Below are 16,999 nucleotides of genomic sequence, written 5' to 3'. Positions count from 1 at the left end.
AATTCAAACCGTTTCCCTGATTACGTTTTACGGTTGCCAAATTAGTGAAATAAATGTCCAAACTACCAAATAATACCTGCCAAATAATAAGTATATCCGCATTCACCATTGGGAGGCACTATGGTCCGTGTATCATCCGTTCATTTGATTATTCCTTTTATTACGGAAAACGAAACATCAGAAAAACGATGAATATTTCGTTTTTCTGTTTATTCTGTAGGCAGAAAAAACGGAAACTCATCTGTTATTCTGCTTATTAACTTAAAACGAAATATTAAAACAAACACAAAACCAAAACGAAACAATGAGTCAAAAAATGGTCCGTGTACGGTCCGTGTACGTTTTGTTCATTTGTTTTCCATTTTCAAACGGAATAAAGGAAATGGAGAAAACGGCCGTTTTTCCGTTTTTATTTTGCTCACGAGAAAACGAAAAAACGAGATTTTGGCTGGATTTTCATTTTTTGGTTTAGGGTAGAAAAACGGATAAACGACTTTAAAATTCATTTTACACATGTAGGCGGTGCTGAAACGCCCACTTTCCTCTAATTGGTTAACCAAATCTGCGCTCGTGACGTCACCCTCAAAATAAAAGCCTTACACGCAGGCTTTTAATTATTATTATTTAATTATATATTAACTAAGTTTACATATTCTATCATTTGAACCACACACAGTTAGCAGGCTTACAGTCATTGCGTATGTATAAAGTAAATAAAAACGTAAATCAGCAGTATTCTCAGACATTTGTCATTAAAACAAGGTCATAGTTTACTGCCAAGCTTCTTGCTGCTGTGCACCTGATGCTGAGCAAAGAAAGCCATTTCCGAGCAACACCTGGTTTACATGATTGTTTCAGAGCTATTGTAGGCCTAAATAATAGCCTACTCTGTATAAAATAATAATTTATTATTATTATTATTATTATTATTAGGCCTATTATTATTAGTATTGTTATTATTATTATTTACTTAGTTATTCAATGGTTGTAAGAACACATTGGGCCCTGCATGGGGCTATAATAAATGGTACCATTTGTTTCTATTGGATTTTCTCCTATTTTAATTTAATATATGCCTTTAGCCTATTGTAAATATTTATTTAATAATTAATACTTTTTTATTGCAACGTCAAAGTAGGCCTGTCTTATTATTATTATTTTTTGTTATTATTTTGTCGTTGTTGTTGTTGTTGTTATTATTATTGTAGCAGGGACATAGCCACAGGTGTGGCAGAGTGTGCTGGTGCCACCCAAAGTGGCATCTTGCACCTGAAAATAGATGCTTTCACGCTCAAGCGCGCGCAAAAAACTTGCACAGGCAAAAGTAATGATGAATGTGTTGAAGGAAAAAAAAAACATTCTAATTATTTGTTAATAAAATAGTGCAACATTATTCTCAGTCAGTGTAGGCTGAAAAAATTAAGATCGCCAGCATTTCAAGGGTGGTTTTATTTTTAGTTCATTGCTGTGACGCGCTATATTTCACTAAGGCTGCATGAGACTGCGCATCTTGCTTATTTTCTCTCTTTTACATACATGAACATATCAAACAGTCCAGGTTCTAGCGTTCTAGTGAGTGTGGGGCATTGCTTTACAGTGGTAAAGTGGATTATTTCTTGGCAAATTCATAATGATTCACTTTGTTTAGTAATAAATTTCATAGTTATAAAATAACTACATTTCAAGAATATGTTAACACTTTCAACTATTTAGAATTATTTATTGCATCAAAAGTAATTTCAAAGTAACATTAAATGTACGTATAAACTGCTTAATTTGTGTGTGTAAACACCTAAGATGCAAAAAGCTTATTTAGACCAGAATAGGCCTACTAAATGCAACGGTCAATGTAGGCTATGTAAACTTATGACCTAAAATGTCTTAAATGACTAAATTTAAGTCTTTTTAAGTTTTTAAATAATTTAAGTTTAACATAAATGATTTAAACTTTAAACTTCAAATTAACAGAGAATGGCAAATAAATTGTTTATTAAATGGAGGTCAGGTGTCTATCTTAATTATAATTATTAAATATTATGACACTATAATTCAATGGTGTATTGGAGAGTACGCACCTTTTAATTAAATAATTTTAAATAAGTGGTTTATCCTAAATAAAATGCAATGGGATCGGTGTGCAATGAATAGTTTGAAAACCCCTGGTTCAGACTAGACGAGCTAGCTGTCTGTGCGCTGCGCTAATAACTTGGCATTTGCTCTTTTCGGTGCTGCCAGATGCATTTATAGTGCATAAAAAATAAAAAAGGTAATTCGGTAAAGCGCGCGATGCGCGCAGAAATAAGCGCACTGTATGCATATGTCGAATTAAGTTCTCTTTTTCTTTAATCAAGACTTTTCCATTTAAGGAATTACAGTTATTAATAGCTTAGTCCTTATAAACGATCAGTTTATAAAATACACAATTTACGGATCAAGCCATAATGAAGAATAAGAAGAATATGCAACGCATTATGATCCTTGAATGATCAGAGCGCATTTATATAAACTATATATTTTATATAATCCATAAATATTAAAAAACATTATACATTTAAAGTAATGGAACATTATATGTTATAAAATCTAAACTATTATTTAGGCTACAGGCTAAATAAAGGCGCCTTTTCGGGGCTGTTCAGCGCGTGCGTCAAAGAAAAGACATGACACAATCTTTATAAAAACTTGTTGTTTATTTACAATATCTAAAGGGATATAAAGCATCTAACATGCATCTCCATTCTTAACGAGTTTCTGTGTTCTGCATCCCTTACAGACCGAGTTCTTATTCCGAGGTAATCTGTAAATATTCTCATTTGGTTCTGGCACATTCTTGATTAAAGGTGAAACTGACCGGCGCAACGGATGATTTGTCATCTAGGGCGACTATACAGTTATAATACAGGTTATAGAACTATTTCACTTTAATTTCATATTATTATTTTATTAAACAAACAAACCAGTTTTTGTTTTGGCTCTGCATGCAGCGTATTGGATCTTTGAAGCATTGCACTTCAAATGTTATTCCTTTTTTTTTATTGTATTTTTAATATTTTTAATTATACAACACAAAATTGGTTCTAAACAGATACATTTTCCTATAGGCTATGATGAAGTGTATATTTTTGTTCACACAGGTCCTATACAAAACTGTGTGGATGGATGATTTGTTTCTCCGTGAAAATCACTCATTTAATAAGCAAAACAGGCCAAAATGTTGTTTAGCTTGCGTCAAACTGGATGGACAATTTACAAACATATTGAATACAAAGGCTGGTTATTTTATGCAATGAGGGACAATAGGCCTATTACAAATTAAAGAAAATTATTTGCATATTAAAACGAAAATACATAATACAACAACATATCCTACCTCGTAAGAAATGACTTTAGATAATGTAAATAAGCATCAAGTTTTTTTTGAGATTGTGTGTCTAATTCAGCAGTGTAGTGCGTTCGCGTGGGTTTCCTCCGGGTGCTCCGGTTTTCCCCACAGTCCAAAGCCATGCGGTACAGGTGATTTGGGTAGGCTAAATTGTCCGTACTGTATTAGTATGTGTGGATGTTTCCCAGAGATGGGTTGTGGCTGGAAGGGCATCCGCTGGGTAAAAACTTGCTAAATAAGTTGGCGGTTCATTCTGCTGTGGCGACCCCAGATTAATAAAGGGACTAAGCCGACAAGAAAATGAATGAATAATGTGCAATACTAATTTAAAATACGTATCACTAACCTTATATGTGAAATAGCAGGGCCAGCTGTAGCACTTTCTCAAGAAGATCAATTGTCAAATTATTAGCGCAACGCACATGTAGCGAGCTCATCTGTTTGTTGGAACTACTAGACACAATTTTTTTTTATCAACTATAATGTGTTTAATTAGTTAATTTGAAATTTATTTCATTATTCCAGCAATAATTGTTGAGTGAAAGAATACGCTAGAAATATGCATTGCGGCTCCCTTTATTGTACAGGCTTATTGCACTTAAACTTTTTTTAGGTTCGGCTCTCGAATTAGTAAGGTTATGAGTAAATGTTATTTAAAATATTTAAAGCCTGCCATCTAGCCTACAATAACAGCAAATTTAATAATAAAAAAAATAATAAGACAGGCCTACTTTGGCTTTGCAATAAAATAGTATTAATTATCAAATAAATAATTACAATATAAATAGGAAGAAATAAATGAAAACAAATGGTACCCTTTGTTTTTATAGCAGGGCCCAAATTGTTCTTATTCTGGTTCTGCTAACAACTATTAAAAAGAAAAAAAACACACCAAACAATAAAAACACTAGTAACTGATAATAATAATAATAATAATAATAATAATTATAGGCTTTTATGTAAGGCTTTTATTTTGAGGGTGACGTCACGAGCGCAGATTTGGTTAACCAATTAGAGGAAAGTGGGCGTTTCAGCACCGCCTACATGTGTAAAATGAATTTTAAAGTCGTTTATCCGTTTTTCTACCCTAAACCAAAAAATGAAAATCCAGCCAAAATCTCGTTTTTTCGTTTTCTCGTGAGCAAAAGAAAAACGGAAAAATGGCCATTTTCTCCATTTCCTTTATTCCGTTTGAAAATGGAAAACAAATGAACAAAACGTACACGGACCGTACACGGACCATTTTTTGACTCATTGTTTTGTTTTGGTTTTGTGTTTGTTTTAATATTTCGTTTTAAGTTAATAAGCAGAATAACAGATGAGTTTCCCTTTTTTTCTGCCTACAGAATAAACAGAAAAACGAAATATTCATCGTTTTTCTGATGTTTCGTTTTCCGTAATAAAAGGAATAATCAAATGAACGGATGATACACGGACCCACTATAATCCCTCTCGTAGGAGAATTTTGCTTTCACAATCCAAGATAAATAAATAATCCAACATGTGCGCCCAATAGCTCCGCCCCTTCCGCTATGTGAGCAAAGCAGCGGTCATTGAGTGTGTGAAGTGTCCATCATTCCACACTTCATTTTACCGGTTGAATGAGTGCATCATCTGGGTAATTAAAGTGCACTAGAGTTAGAGTTTTCAGTGTGAACGCACTACTTACACTATTTATACTAAAAATGGTGTAGATATGTGCGCAAGTACACTGAAAAAAGTGTTGCATGCAGAACTTTTGCAAACAATTTGTTTGTGATGAATTTAAACAAACAAATTAAGTTTAGTAATGTTCAACTTAATTTGTTTGTTTAAATTCAGCCCAAATAAATTGTTTACAACCTCTTAACGTAAATAAATTGAGTAAATCCAAGGAATCATCTTTGAATAATTTTTTCAGTGATGTGATTTGAGACGCACATAACGGCTAACCGTACGTTCACACCGAAATCGTCGAGAGCGTCTAGCCGCAAGTCATTCATTTTCAATGTGAGCCGGCGGCGATAGGCAGCGAGGAGCAGCGCAGTGCGTCTTCGCCGCCGTGGATGTCGCGGAGAAATGAAATCAAGTCAACTTTATGATAATGAGCTATGACGTGGTTCGGCTGCATGCAATAAGAAAGAAGAAGTCCAGAGAACACAGAGGTGTGAAATCCGACTACAATTGTTCCCAAGGGTTTGATTATTGAGGTCGCCGGATTTCCAATTATTTACAATGTTTTCTTACAGGAACACGCATTAAATAAGTTACTGGCGAGTCCTGATGTGCATTAATGTCATATATGTTTATCTTTAAAAAAACGGGAATCTCATGTGACAGTACAAAACAGTATTGCTGCTTCAGGATATTTCAGACATATAAACACATTGGATAATTAAGTGGAGCAAAGCCACAGCACACGCAACTTGAAGTACGCAACATTTTCACTCTAGAAAGCTTGTTTTATACTGGAATGTAACTGAAATGCTGCAACGGCCCCTTTAAATACGAGATCAATGTACTTTTGACAGCGCTAGTTCAAAGATATGTGGAATAGGTGAGTTGGGTAAACAAAAATTGGCCATAATGTATTAGTGATGGGTCGTTCTTGAACGATTTGTTCATTTTAAACAAATATATTATGTGATTCGAGAACGATTAGTCCAGGGAGTGATTCGTTCAATCGCGCATACACACATTTGTGCATGCGGGTGGAAGATTAGTTATTTTTGTCGAGTCCTCTATCGGTTTAAGTTGTTTGTTCTTCACATGAAAGACAGAAGCTGATCATATGCAATCAGAGCCGGAAAAAGATTTGATCGGTTAATTTCTCGAGTCTTTGAGTCATCTCTTTACATGCTGTCACATGATGAATGAACGGCTCAAAAACCTAAAGACTGAAAAGACAAACTAATCATGGGTTTTTCCGGCTCAAATTGAGTGCATTGGTTAGACTATTATGAGTCACTACGTTTACATGGACACCAATAATTCGATTTTAATGTGATTAAGACAATACTCTGATTAAGAGTTAACCATGTAAACACTGATTTTTGATTAATTTAATCAGATTAAGGCCATTATCGAACTTAAGAGAAATCGAATTAGGACGTGTGGAGTATGCCGATTTTAGTCGCATTATTGAAGTGCATTACAGAAATATTAACAGCGTAATCAAACTATTACCGTCATGTAGGACTTTTCGCGACAGGATAGTCCACACACATGCGCTGTTTGACACATTGCATTTACCCAGTCGGTGCAGACCACAGACACCTGCATCGTGAAATGCGGAGTGTTTTTTTTCTTCCATTCAGCATGCGGTATGAACTTACATTAAAACAACACTCTTCCAGCAGTTCATAGTTGCATCCAATATCTTATTGGTAATGGAGGGCATGCATGAAATGTTCGTGAATGAAAAGTGAAAGTGCCAAACTGCAGTTAAAGTCGACAAATTAAAAATGAAACACCCGAAATTACATGAAACTCCGAAGGAAATGCGGATAGCGCGGTGACGCAATGACGTCAATCGAATTATGCGCTATAACATGTAAAACAGGATCATGAAAGAAACACTCAAAAAGCAACTCAAGTAAACGCCTTAATCTTATTATTCTCTTAATTAGATTAAGGCAAATAATTCAATTACTGATGTCCATGTAAACGCACGTGAACCTGTCAGAATAGGCGAGCTGACCTAATCATAGTCAAAACCCCAAGTAAACGATGAAAGCTTATTTTCTCTTTCTTATAGCATTCTAGTTCTGACTTGTTTGTAGTGTGATCAACGTTTGGGCTAGTTGTAGATGCGTTTGGAAGGCAAATTTAACGAAATGAGCTTAATGACTCAAAAAAAGATTTGTTCATCTCGATGAACGAGACTCAAAGGTCAGAGTCAGTAAGATGATCCAAACGCCCCATCAGTGTATGAGTGTGTGTATGAATGAGAAAGTGTATAGTTGCTTCCCAGTACTGGGTTACGGGTGCAAGGGTATCAACCGCATAAAACGCAAGAGTTAGAATAATTGATGGTTCATTCCTTTGTGGCATCCCCTAATCAGGGACCAAGTTATAGGACAGTGTGTGAGAGTGAGTAAAACATTTAAAAATAAATTACGCTAGTGTACGCTAGCCTCAGTCTTATCCAGGGTATGTTCTGGCCTCTGTTAAAGCCACACCCCCAAGAATTCACTTCCATACAGAGCATGGAACCAGTATAACCATTATGTTTTTTTTCACCGCTCCATGACAACATTAATGGAATGGTAGGCAATCATGCTAACAAACACACTAAAGATCGAAGCCTCTAAGGACTGTTGCTAGTGCAACTCTTGAAGCCAGGGGAGAGAGGTTTACTTGCACAACGTCTACTTTTTTGTTCGGCAAGTATTTTTCCATTCGTTCTCTACGGAGTCATGGATAAAGCAGTTTTTCCACTCTGAATTCAACTGTTTAATTTAATGTTTAATGTTTAAATTTAATTAAACATTAAAACGTTGCAAGCTTTAGCAAAAGTTTTTGTCATCGATTACAGACTCAGTTGGACATTTAAAGCTTATCATTAAAAATCCATTTCCTTATGCAGAAAATGAATGGATTTCTTCAGGAGCTCAGCTGTTTTATACTGAAATTCATTAAACATCATCCTGCAGTTTTTTCCAGACAAGAATGTTCTGAGTAGTACTTTGCTTACTGTGTGTTTCTGTTCTCTGTCAAAGGGAATTATGGGTTCATGGATCAGATCCAAGCACTTCAGTGGGTCCAGCGAAATATCCATCACTTCGGCGGTGATCCGGGGAGGGTGACCATATTTGGTCAAAGTTCAGGTACAACAAAACTTATTTGGATACTTGAAATGGCATTGCAGTAGTCAAGACTTTTCAAACATTTGTATACCATAAAAAACATTCAAATATGACAATTCCTTATACATGTTGATATGGTTTTATTGAGAATATGACGTTGCAATTATTGAATGCTCCTTTTGGTAACACTTTAGTGCCAATTCTAACTATTAACTACTAGTGGCGTATTAGTTGCCTATTATAAAGATATTGGCTGTTTATTTGTTTTTATAAAGTCTATATTCTGCATGATTTATTCTACATCCCTAATAAAAACCAATATCTAGGTAATGTTAATAATTTGTTAATACACTGTAAAAACTGTGAATAAGCAGTATTTTGTGATTTATGTTTTTATAAAAAAGATTTTCACTATTTATTTATGCTTCTGAATTGTATTAGAATCTTGATCTTTCTTCCAACAACTTTTAATGTTGGAAAAAAGTTACTTTTATTAACATTTTATTAGTTTAAAGTGATACATAGTCTGTGTTGGTGTTGTATATTACAGTACAAAGCCTGTGTAATGAACTGAATTGTCTGGTATTCTATTCATTATTCATTATTTCAATCTACTAAAATGTCAATAAAAGTCTTTTTGTTAAAGTGTAGAGTTGACTTTTCAACATCAAAAGTTGACATAGCAGAGATCAACATCCCATGATGCAATTCACAACCATAAATAAACGGAAAACACGTATGAATGACAAAATACGGAAACTGTTAATTAACAGATATTGTTTTACAGTGTAGCAGGAATTGTACCTTAAATTAAAGTGGCCAAAACATTTTATGAAAATCAAAAAGTTTACAGTACAGAAGAATTCTTTTTCACTACGGTTAGCTTTATAGATGTGTAGTATGCCCAGTTCAAGCAGGGCTTCAGTGTCAACGCTTGATGGAGGGCGTGTCTGATGTTGAGGTTGACGCAATCTTCATAGCAGTGTCAGCCAATGAAATTAGGCCGCAGCTGGCTACTTTCTGAGGTAGTGTATTTGCATAAAGTGATCTGATTGCGGGGAAGCAGTGGCGCAGTAGGTAGTGCTGTCGCCTCACAGCAAGAAGGTCGCTGGGTCGAGCCTCGGCTCAGTTGGCGTTTCTGTGTGGAGTTAGCATGTTCTCCCTGCGTTCGCATGGGTTTCCTCCGGGTGCTCTGGTTTCCCCCACAGTCCAAAGACATGCGGTACAGGTGAATTGGGTTGGCTAAATTGTCTGTAGTGTAAGACAGTGTGTATGTGAATGTTTCCCAGAGATGGGTTGCGGCTGGAAGGGCATCCGCTGCGTAAAAACTTGCTGGATAAGTTGGCGGTTCATTCCGCTGTGGCGACCCTGGTTTAATAAAGGGACTAAGTCGACAAGAAATTATCTGATTGCCTAGTGCTTCTGTCGGCGTCTGAAGAGTCGAGAAATTCCCAACTTGCAGCTGAAGCAAAGCAGCTGAAGCGTCGCCGATAGAGCCACAATTTAGCTTGACAACGCTTGATGTCACCCATTCAAAGTGAATGGGAAGCGTTGACGCTGACGCCCCATGTGAATCGGGCATTAAAGTGATAGTTCTCCCAAAAAATTGTATTTACTCACGCTCAAATGGTTCCATACCTTTATAGGTTTCCACTTACTGTTGAGCACAAAAGATTTTTTGAAAAATGGTTTAACCCTGTAATCATAGACCTCTGTAGATTGAAAAATAAATAGTATAAAAGTCAATGGTTACCAGTTTGCCATATTTTTCAAAATAACTTCTTTTGTGTTCAACAGAAGAAAGTAGTGAAAAGTGAATGTTTATGAAAAGATGACTTAGTTCTGAGTGAACTATCCCTTTAAGTATCTCTCTTGCTCTGTGATCTCAAGGAGGAACTTCGGTTTGGACCTTGATGATGTCTCCACTGGCCAAAGGACTTTTTCATGGTGCGATTGACATGAGCGGCTCGTACGTGTACAACGCTTCCCTGGAGTCAGCAGAAAAAGACAACTTAGAATTCCTGAGGAGAACCGGCTGCAAGGACGCCCTCTGCCTGAGAAGACTAAACATCGCTCAAGTCCTTCAGGTGAGGAAATTTATGGCTGAGCTTGTAACCTTCCACAGCCTGACTAACAACAGCCTCAACCTGTTAGCCTCTTCATCTGTAAACACTCTTTAATAAATAATCAAACCTCGACCGCCTGCCAGTTCTCACCAAACGCTCCATGAATCCCAATTTGAAGATGGAGTTTAATTTCTCTAAATGGTAGTCATACATCAGAAATGGGTCTGTGCTTGACTTAATGTCTGTGATTTGTATCTGACTCAGGCAATCCCGTGGCAGCAGTATCCGTCATGGGCGGCCGATGACTTGGTCGATCTTCCAGTCAAAGGTGTTTTTGTTGGCCCTGTGGCAGTAATTGATGGCCATGTTCTGGAAGCGCCTCCATTTGAGTCCTGGGAGAAGCGCGGCGCCTTTAATGACGTCCCGTTTGTGGTCGGAACAACTGAACAGGAGACTGATTTTGGGTAATCTGAAAACGTTTCAGTTATGGGTTGTAAAATGAAAAAGGGAAAGTAGTGTGCCACGCAGAAATGATCTTCATGTTCTGTTCGAATTGATGACTTGGAAATAATGTGGCAGACAGGATGGAGAATGGTAATTTGGATTGAAGTTGAATGAAAGGAATTTGGATTTGAATTCAGTAAATAAATGTTTATGTGGATGGGTGGATAAATGGATGGATGGATGCTCATGTGGATACATAGGTGTATGGGTGGATGTATGGATGGATGTTTATGTGGATGGATAGATGTATGGGTGGATGGATGGATGGATGGATGGATGGATGGATGTTTATGTGGATAGATGTATAGGTGGATGGCTGGATGGATGGATGTTTATGCGGATGGATAGATGTATGGGTGGATGTTTATGTGGATGGATGGATGGATGGATGGATGGATAGATAGATGGTGGATGGATGTTTATGTGGATGAATGGAATGACGGATGGATAAATATTTATGTGGATGGATGGATGGATGGATGGATAGATGGATCGATAGATGTATAGGTGGATGGATGGATGGATGGATGGATGGATGGATGGATGTTTATGTGGATGGATAGATGTATGGTTGGATGTATGGATGGATGGATGAATGTTTATATGGATGGATGGAATGATGGATGGATAAATATTTATGTGGATGGATGGATATTTATGTCGATGGATAGATGTATGAGTGTATGAATGGATGTTTATGTGGAGGGATAGATGTATTAGATGGATGTTTATGTGGATGGATAGATGTATGGGTGGATGGATGGATGTTTGTGGATGAATAGATGTATGGGTGGATGGATAGATGGATGGGTGGATGGATAGATGGATGGGTGGATGGATAGATGAATGGGTGGATGGATGGATGTTTGTGGATGAATAGATGTATGGGTGGATGGATAGATGGATGGGTGGATGGATAGATGGATGGATGAAATGTGGGATACATGTATTAATTAATGGATTGATGTTTATATGGATGGATGGGGAAAAAAAGAGGTGGAAGGATTGATGGATAGATGGAAAGTGAAATGTATGGGATGTATGGATGTATGTTTATGTGGATGTATGGATGAAATGATGAATGGATGGATGTTTATGTGGATGGGTGGATGGATAGATAGATGATGGATGGATGTTTATGTGGATAAATGGAATGATGGATGGATAAATGTTTATGTGAATGGATGGATGGATGTTCATGTGGAGGGATGGATGGATATATATATATATATATGGATGGATTGATGGGTGTTTGTGTGGGTGAATGGAATGATGGATAGATGAAATTAGGGATAAATGGATTAAATAATGGATGAAGGGAGGGAAAAGGATGAATGGATGGGGAGAAAGTGAGGTAGAAAAATTGATGGATAGATGGAAAGTGGGATGTATGTTTATGTGGATGGATGGATGGATGGATGGATGGATGGATGGATGGATGGATGGATGGATGGATGGATGGATGGATGGATGGATGGATAGATAGATAGATGCAAAATATAGTCCAATAACTTGCCTACTTTCCCTAATTAACCTAGTTACGTCTTTAAATTGCTCTTAGGGCTGAATTCACTCATCTTGCAAATTACCTGGAAAAATATTATGTACTGTCATTACAGTAAAGACAAAAAAAGGGGTCATCATAAATGAGTTAATAAAACTTTTATTTTTGTTTAAAAAAAGTTTACTACACTTTGGAAATATTTGAAAAAGAATAATTTTGACTTTATCTGTGTGTTTTCCTCTAGGCCACCATATAAAAACATCTCAGCATGGATTTGGGAGGATTATCGATGGATTGTTAAAAGTATGTCAACTAATAAGACACATGCATATATATATATATATATATATATATATATATATAGTAAGTGAATGTGTTTCCTCACCACATACCTGTCGATCATTCACTCAGGTAAACTGAGCCCTTTCGGAGAGAACGTGACCAGTCAGGCTCTGAAGCTCTACAATAGCTCAGCTCCATGTCCGACCTCTGATCGCTGTCCAGAAAGGCTCTTCACCACCATGGTCTCCGACATGAAAGCTTCCTGCCCCAGAAATGACCTTGCTAAAAGAGCTGCAGGTTCAGATCCATTTTTCACTTCACAATTCAGGAAGCTTTATCAGCACTCTGAATATTTGATCATTCGTGAGCTGCAGTAAATATTTCATGATAAGTAGCTGTGTAAGCAGGATAATGTAGAGTAAGCAGTCATAATTGCAGAATAAACTTCCCCAGGATGATGCAAGACCCTTTAAGACTGACTGTACATTATCCTTAAAAGGAACAGTTAACATGTTTTTGAGCTATTCCAGCATTGTAAATGTGACATTTGCAGTAAATTCTCAAAACATAAATTCACATAGAAAGTATATGTTAATAATAAGAGTTATGGCATCAGAAAAATATCAATCTGAAAATATTTTTTATATTTTGAATAAGAGAAAATAAACATGCATCATGGATGTGACCAAAAAACGTTTGCTAGTTTACAGCGTACAAAAAACTTTTGTAGAAATTCTGTGAATTAAACTGCACAACCTAAAGCAAATAATGATAATCAAAATGATGAGAGTTGGCTCACTATAGAACTAAATTGATTGATTTTATTTTACATTCTTGCATTTATAAGGACTTTGCTAAATCAAATATACACTCACCGGCCACTTTATTTGGTACACCTTACTAGCACCTGGTTGGACTCCCTTTTGCCTTCAGAACTGCCTTAATCCTTCATGACATAGATTCAACAAGGTACTGGAAATATTCCTCAGAGATTTTGGTTCATATTGACATGATAGCATCACGCAGTTGCTGCAGATCTGTCGGAATCTCCTGTTCCACCACATCTCAAGGTGCTCTATTGAATTGAGGTCTGGTGACTGTGGAGGCCATTTGAGCACAGTGCACTCATTGTCATATTCAAGAAACCAGTCTGAGATGATTCACGCTTTATGACATGGCGCATTATCCTGCTGGAAGTAGCCATCAGAGGATGAGTACACTGTGGTCATAAAGGAATAGTCATGGTCAGCAGCAATTCTTAGGTAGGCTGTGGTGTTGACATGATGCTCAATTGGTACTTATGGACCCAAAGTGTGCAAAGAAAATATCTCCCACACCACCACTACCAGCCAGAACTATTGAAACAAGCTAGGATGGATCTATAGTTTTATGTTGTTGAAGCCAAATTCTGACCCGACCATCCAAATGTTGCAGCATAAATCGAGACTCAGACCAGGCAACATTTTTCCAATCTTCTATTGTCTAGTTTTGGTGATCCTGTGCGAATTGTAGCCCCAGTTTCCTGTTCTTAGATGACAGGAGTGGCACCCGGTGTGGTCTTCTGCTGCTGTAGCCCATCTGTCTCAAGGTTGGACGTGTTGTGTGTTCAAAGATGCTCTTCTGCAGACTTTAGTTGTAACGAGTGGTTATTTGAGTTATTGTTGCATTTCTATCAACTGGAAACAGTCTGGCCATTCTCCTCTGACTTCTGGCATCAGCAAGGCATTTGCGCCCACAGAACTGCCACTCACTGGATATTTTTCTTTTTCGGGCCATTCTCTGTAAACCCTAAAGATGGTTGTGCGTGAAAGTTTCTGAAATACTCAGACCAACAGCCATGCCACGTTCAAAGTCACTTAAATCCCCTTTCTTCCCCCTTCTGATGCTCAGCTTGAACTGCAGCAGATCGTCTTGATCATGTCTACATACCTAAATGCATTGAGTTGCTGCCATGTGATTGGCTGATTAGAAAATTTGCGTTAACGAGTACTTAATAAAGAAGCCGGTGAGTGTATAATTGTTTGAAACCATTGACAGAGACATTTTTGAGTATTTTTACAGCACGGTGAAATAGAAGCCTACACAATAAAACATAGAAATAGTTTTGCTAATTTTATAAAAAACTTAATTTATTTTCCAGGTTGACATTTGGATGAAATTAATCACATTCTAGTGTTTTCACATTCTCAAATTCAACTCTACAGTCAAACTGATGAGTTTTACAATTTGTGAATCCATTTAGTACTTTTAGCTTAGCTTAGCATGAATCAGATTAGACCATTAGCATCTCACTAAAAATGGCCAAAGAGCTTAGATAATTGTCCTATTTAAAGCTTGACTCTTCTGTAGTTACATTGTGAACTAAGACCGATAAAAATGTTTTATTTAATTTAATGTATGACATTGTTACACATTCCATTCACTTACTATAGTAACAATGAATTATGCATAATTATATGTAACTAACTTTTACCTAACCCCTGTTCTAACCCAGCATTCATTAATATCACTCAGTAGTGGCAATAATTTTACACCATGCTTGAAAATAGTTCTGAATCTTCTCTACCAAATGTCTTCTTGGTTACATAGCAGTATAGTCCCCTGATTATTACGCTAGAATAAGAGTATAGTTCCTACTTTTAATTTTCCGTCAGTCTTAATACACAGTAAAACTAAAGAAGAGTCAAGCTTTAAATATGAAAACCATATACTCTTTAGTCTGTCCCAGTGATGGGTTGTGACTGGAAGGGCATCCGCTACGTAAAACATATGCTGGATAAGTTGGCGGTTAATTCCACTGTGGCGACTTCGGATAAATAAAGGGACTAAGCTGAAAAGAAAATGAATGAAACTCTTTAGTCGTTTCTGAGCAAGATGCTAATGGTCTAATCCGATTCAATGGTCTATGCTAAGCTAAGCTAAAAGTACTAAACCCGAAGATCGACTGAATTGATAGAAAAATGGTAAAACTCAACTGTTTAACTTTAAGGGGGGGTTGTAAAATGAATCAATTTTTTAAAGTAAAGTGTTCCTTAAAATATGACTTTTGGATAATTTCGAATGTGTTCCAGGAGCTTTAAAGAGCCCAGTGTACCGTTATCTGGTGACTTACACTCCATCAAAACAAGCAAACCCCTCTAGCTGGCTTCCCTTCCCCAGCCGCTTCGCCTTTCATCTGCTGGACAGCCTGGCCTTCTTCAGGGGTCTCGAAATGGCGCTGGGGACTCTGTCACCTGCTGATATCGACTTCCAGGAGATGATCACCAAGTATTTTGTGTATTTTGCTAAAGAGGGTAAGTTGAACGTGAGACTTCCCAAACTAATAACATCACAGTAATATTAGCAAATCCATTGAGATGCCTGTCTCTTATTTTCGAGAACAAATATTATGAGGAAATGCGCTTCACGTTAGTTAATGTGAACAATGAATGAACAAAACATTTATTACAGTATTTATTCATGTTAGTTAATGATAATGAAGTTGTTCATTGTTTGTTCTTGTTAACTCACAGTGCATTAACTAAATGTTAGTGAGCACAACTATAAATTTTAATAGTGCATTAGTAAATGCTGAACTATGAATAATAAATGCTGTACAAGAGTTGTTCGTTCTTAATTCATGCTACTAAATACATTAACTAGCATTACCTAATGTAACCTTATTATAATGTGTGACCTGTTTTGACTATTGTAAAGTTTTAGGGGTGTATTTATTATAATTTTACTTTTTTATATATATATATTTTGTCAAGAATACTTTGGCGTTTACTTATAATCATTTGTCCAAAACAACTTGTAATTAAGAAGAAAATAATCAAAGCAGCAAAAAAAAAAAACGAAAATACTATGAGAAATCCCAATTAGTCTAATGCCATATTTTCAAATAAACATCACTTTTTGGTATTATATATTTTTTTAACCATGTAGCGGGGAAAATTTATATTGAACATGCTTTTTCCTGGGAATAATATTTTTAAAAGTAGTTATCGATCTGATCTAAAATTTGGATTCTCTATTGGATTCAGCTCAGGTGATTGGCTGGGCCATTCTACAGCTTGATTTTCTTTCTCTGAAAGCATTTTAGAGTTTCCTCGGCTTTCTTTGGACCATTGTCTTGCTGAAACGTCTACCCTGGTTTATCCTCCTGCTAATGTAGATGTTGGACTGAAACAGCTGATATTTGTTTACACAAAGACCAGTAGGTTGCTGAATAACTACTGAGAGATTTCAGCTGCTGTCTGGGCTTTCCATGCCTTTCTACACCTCCCTTTCTTCATGTGTTCAATTCTGTTTCCCTGTGTCATTTTATTGTACTACACATAACTTAAGATGTAAACTAATTTGATTAGGGTTTTTTTTGCATTAATGGATTTCTTTGATTGTATGCAAACATCTGGTGAAAATTTCAAGTCAACAACACCTTTAGAAATATGTTTTCGGAGAAAAATGGTTAGGGTGTTCAAGCTTAGCTTTA

At 36.5% G+C, this 16,999-nt stretch overlaps 1 protein-coding gene across 1 annotated transcript in view; it reads left to right on the top strand.

Annotated features, from left to right (window-relative positions):
• The window catches only part of si:ch211-71n6.4, a 29,106-nt gene that overhangs the window by 4,023 nt on the left and 8,084 nt on the right, over nt 1–16,999 (top strand). The window contains exons 3-8 of the mRNA XM_009293838.5: nt 8,083–8,190; nt 10,060–10,256; nt 10,500–10,699; nt 12,488–12,546; nt 12,655–12,822; nt 15,597–15,818. Of these exons, the coding sequence (XP_009292113.1) occupies nt 8,083–8,190; nt 10,060–10,256; nt 10,500–10,699; nt 12,488–12,546; nt 12,655–12,822; nt 15,597–15,818 (954 nt within the window). The remainder of the gene's footprint in view (nt 1–8,082; nt 8,191–10,059; nt 10,257–10,499; nt 10,700–12,487; nt 12,547–12,654; nt 12,823–15,596; nt 15,819–16,999) is intronic.

Source organism: Danio rerio, chromosome 18, assembly GCF_049306965.1.
Source record: "Danio rerio strain Tuebingen ecotype United States chromosome 18, GRCz12tu, whole genome shotgun sequence".
Lineage (NCBI taxonomy): Eukaryota > Metazoa > Chordata > Actinopteri > Cypriniformes > Danionidae > Danio > Danio rerio.
The sequence above is the reverse complement of the archived record's forward strand: the minus strand, read 5'-3'. Positions and strand labels throughout refer to the sequence as shown.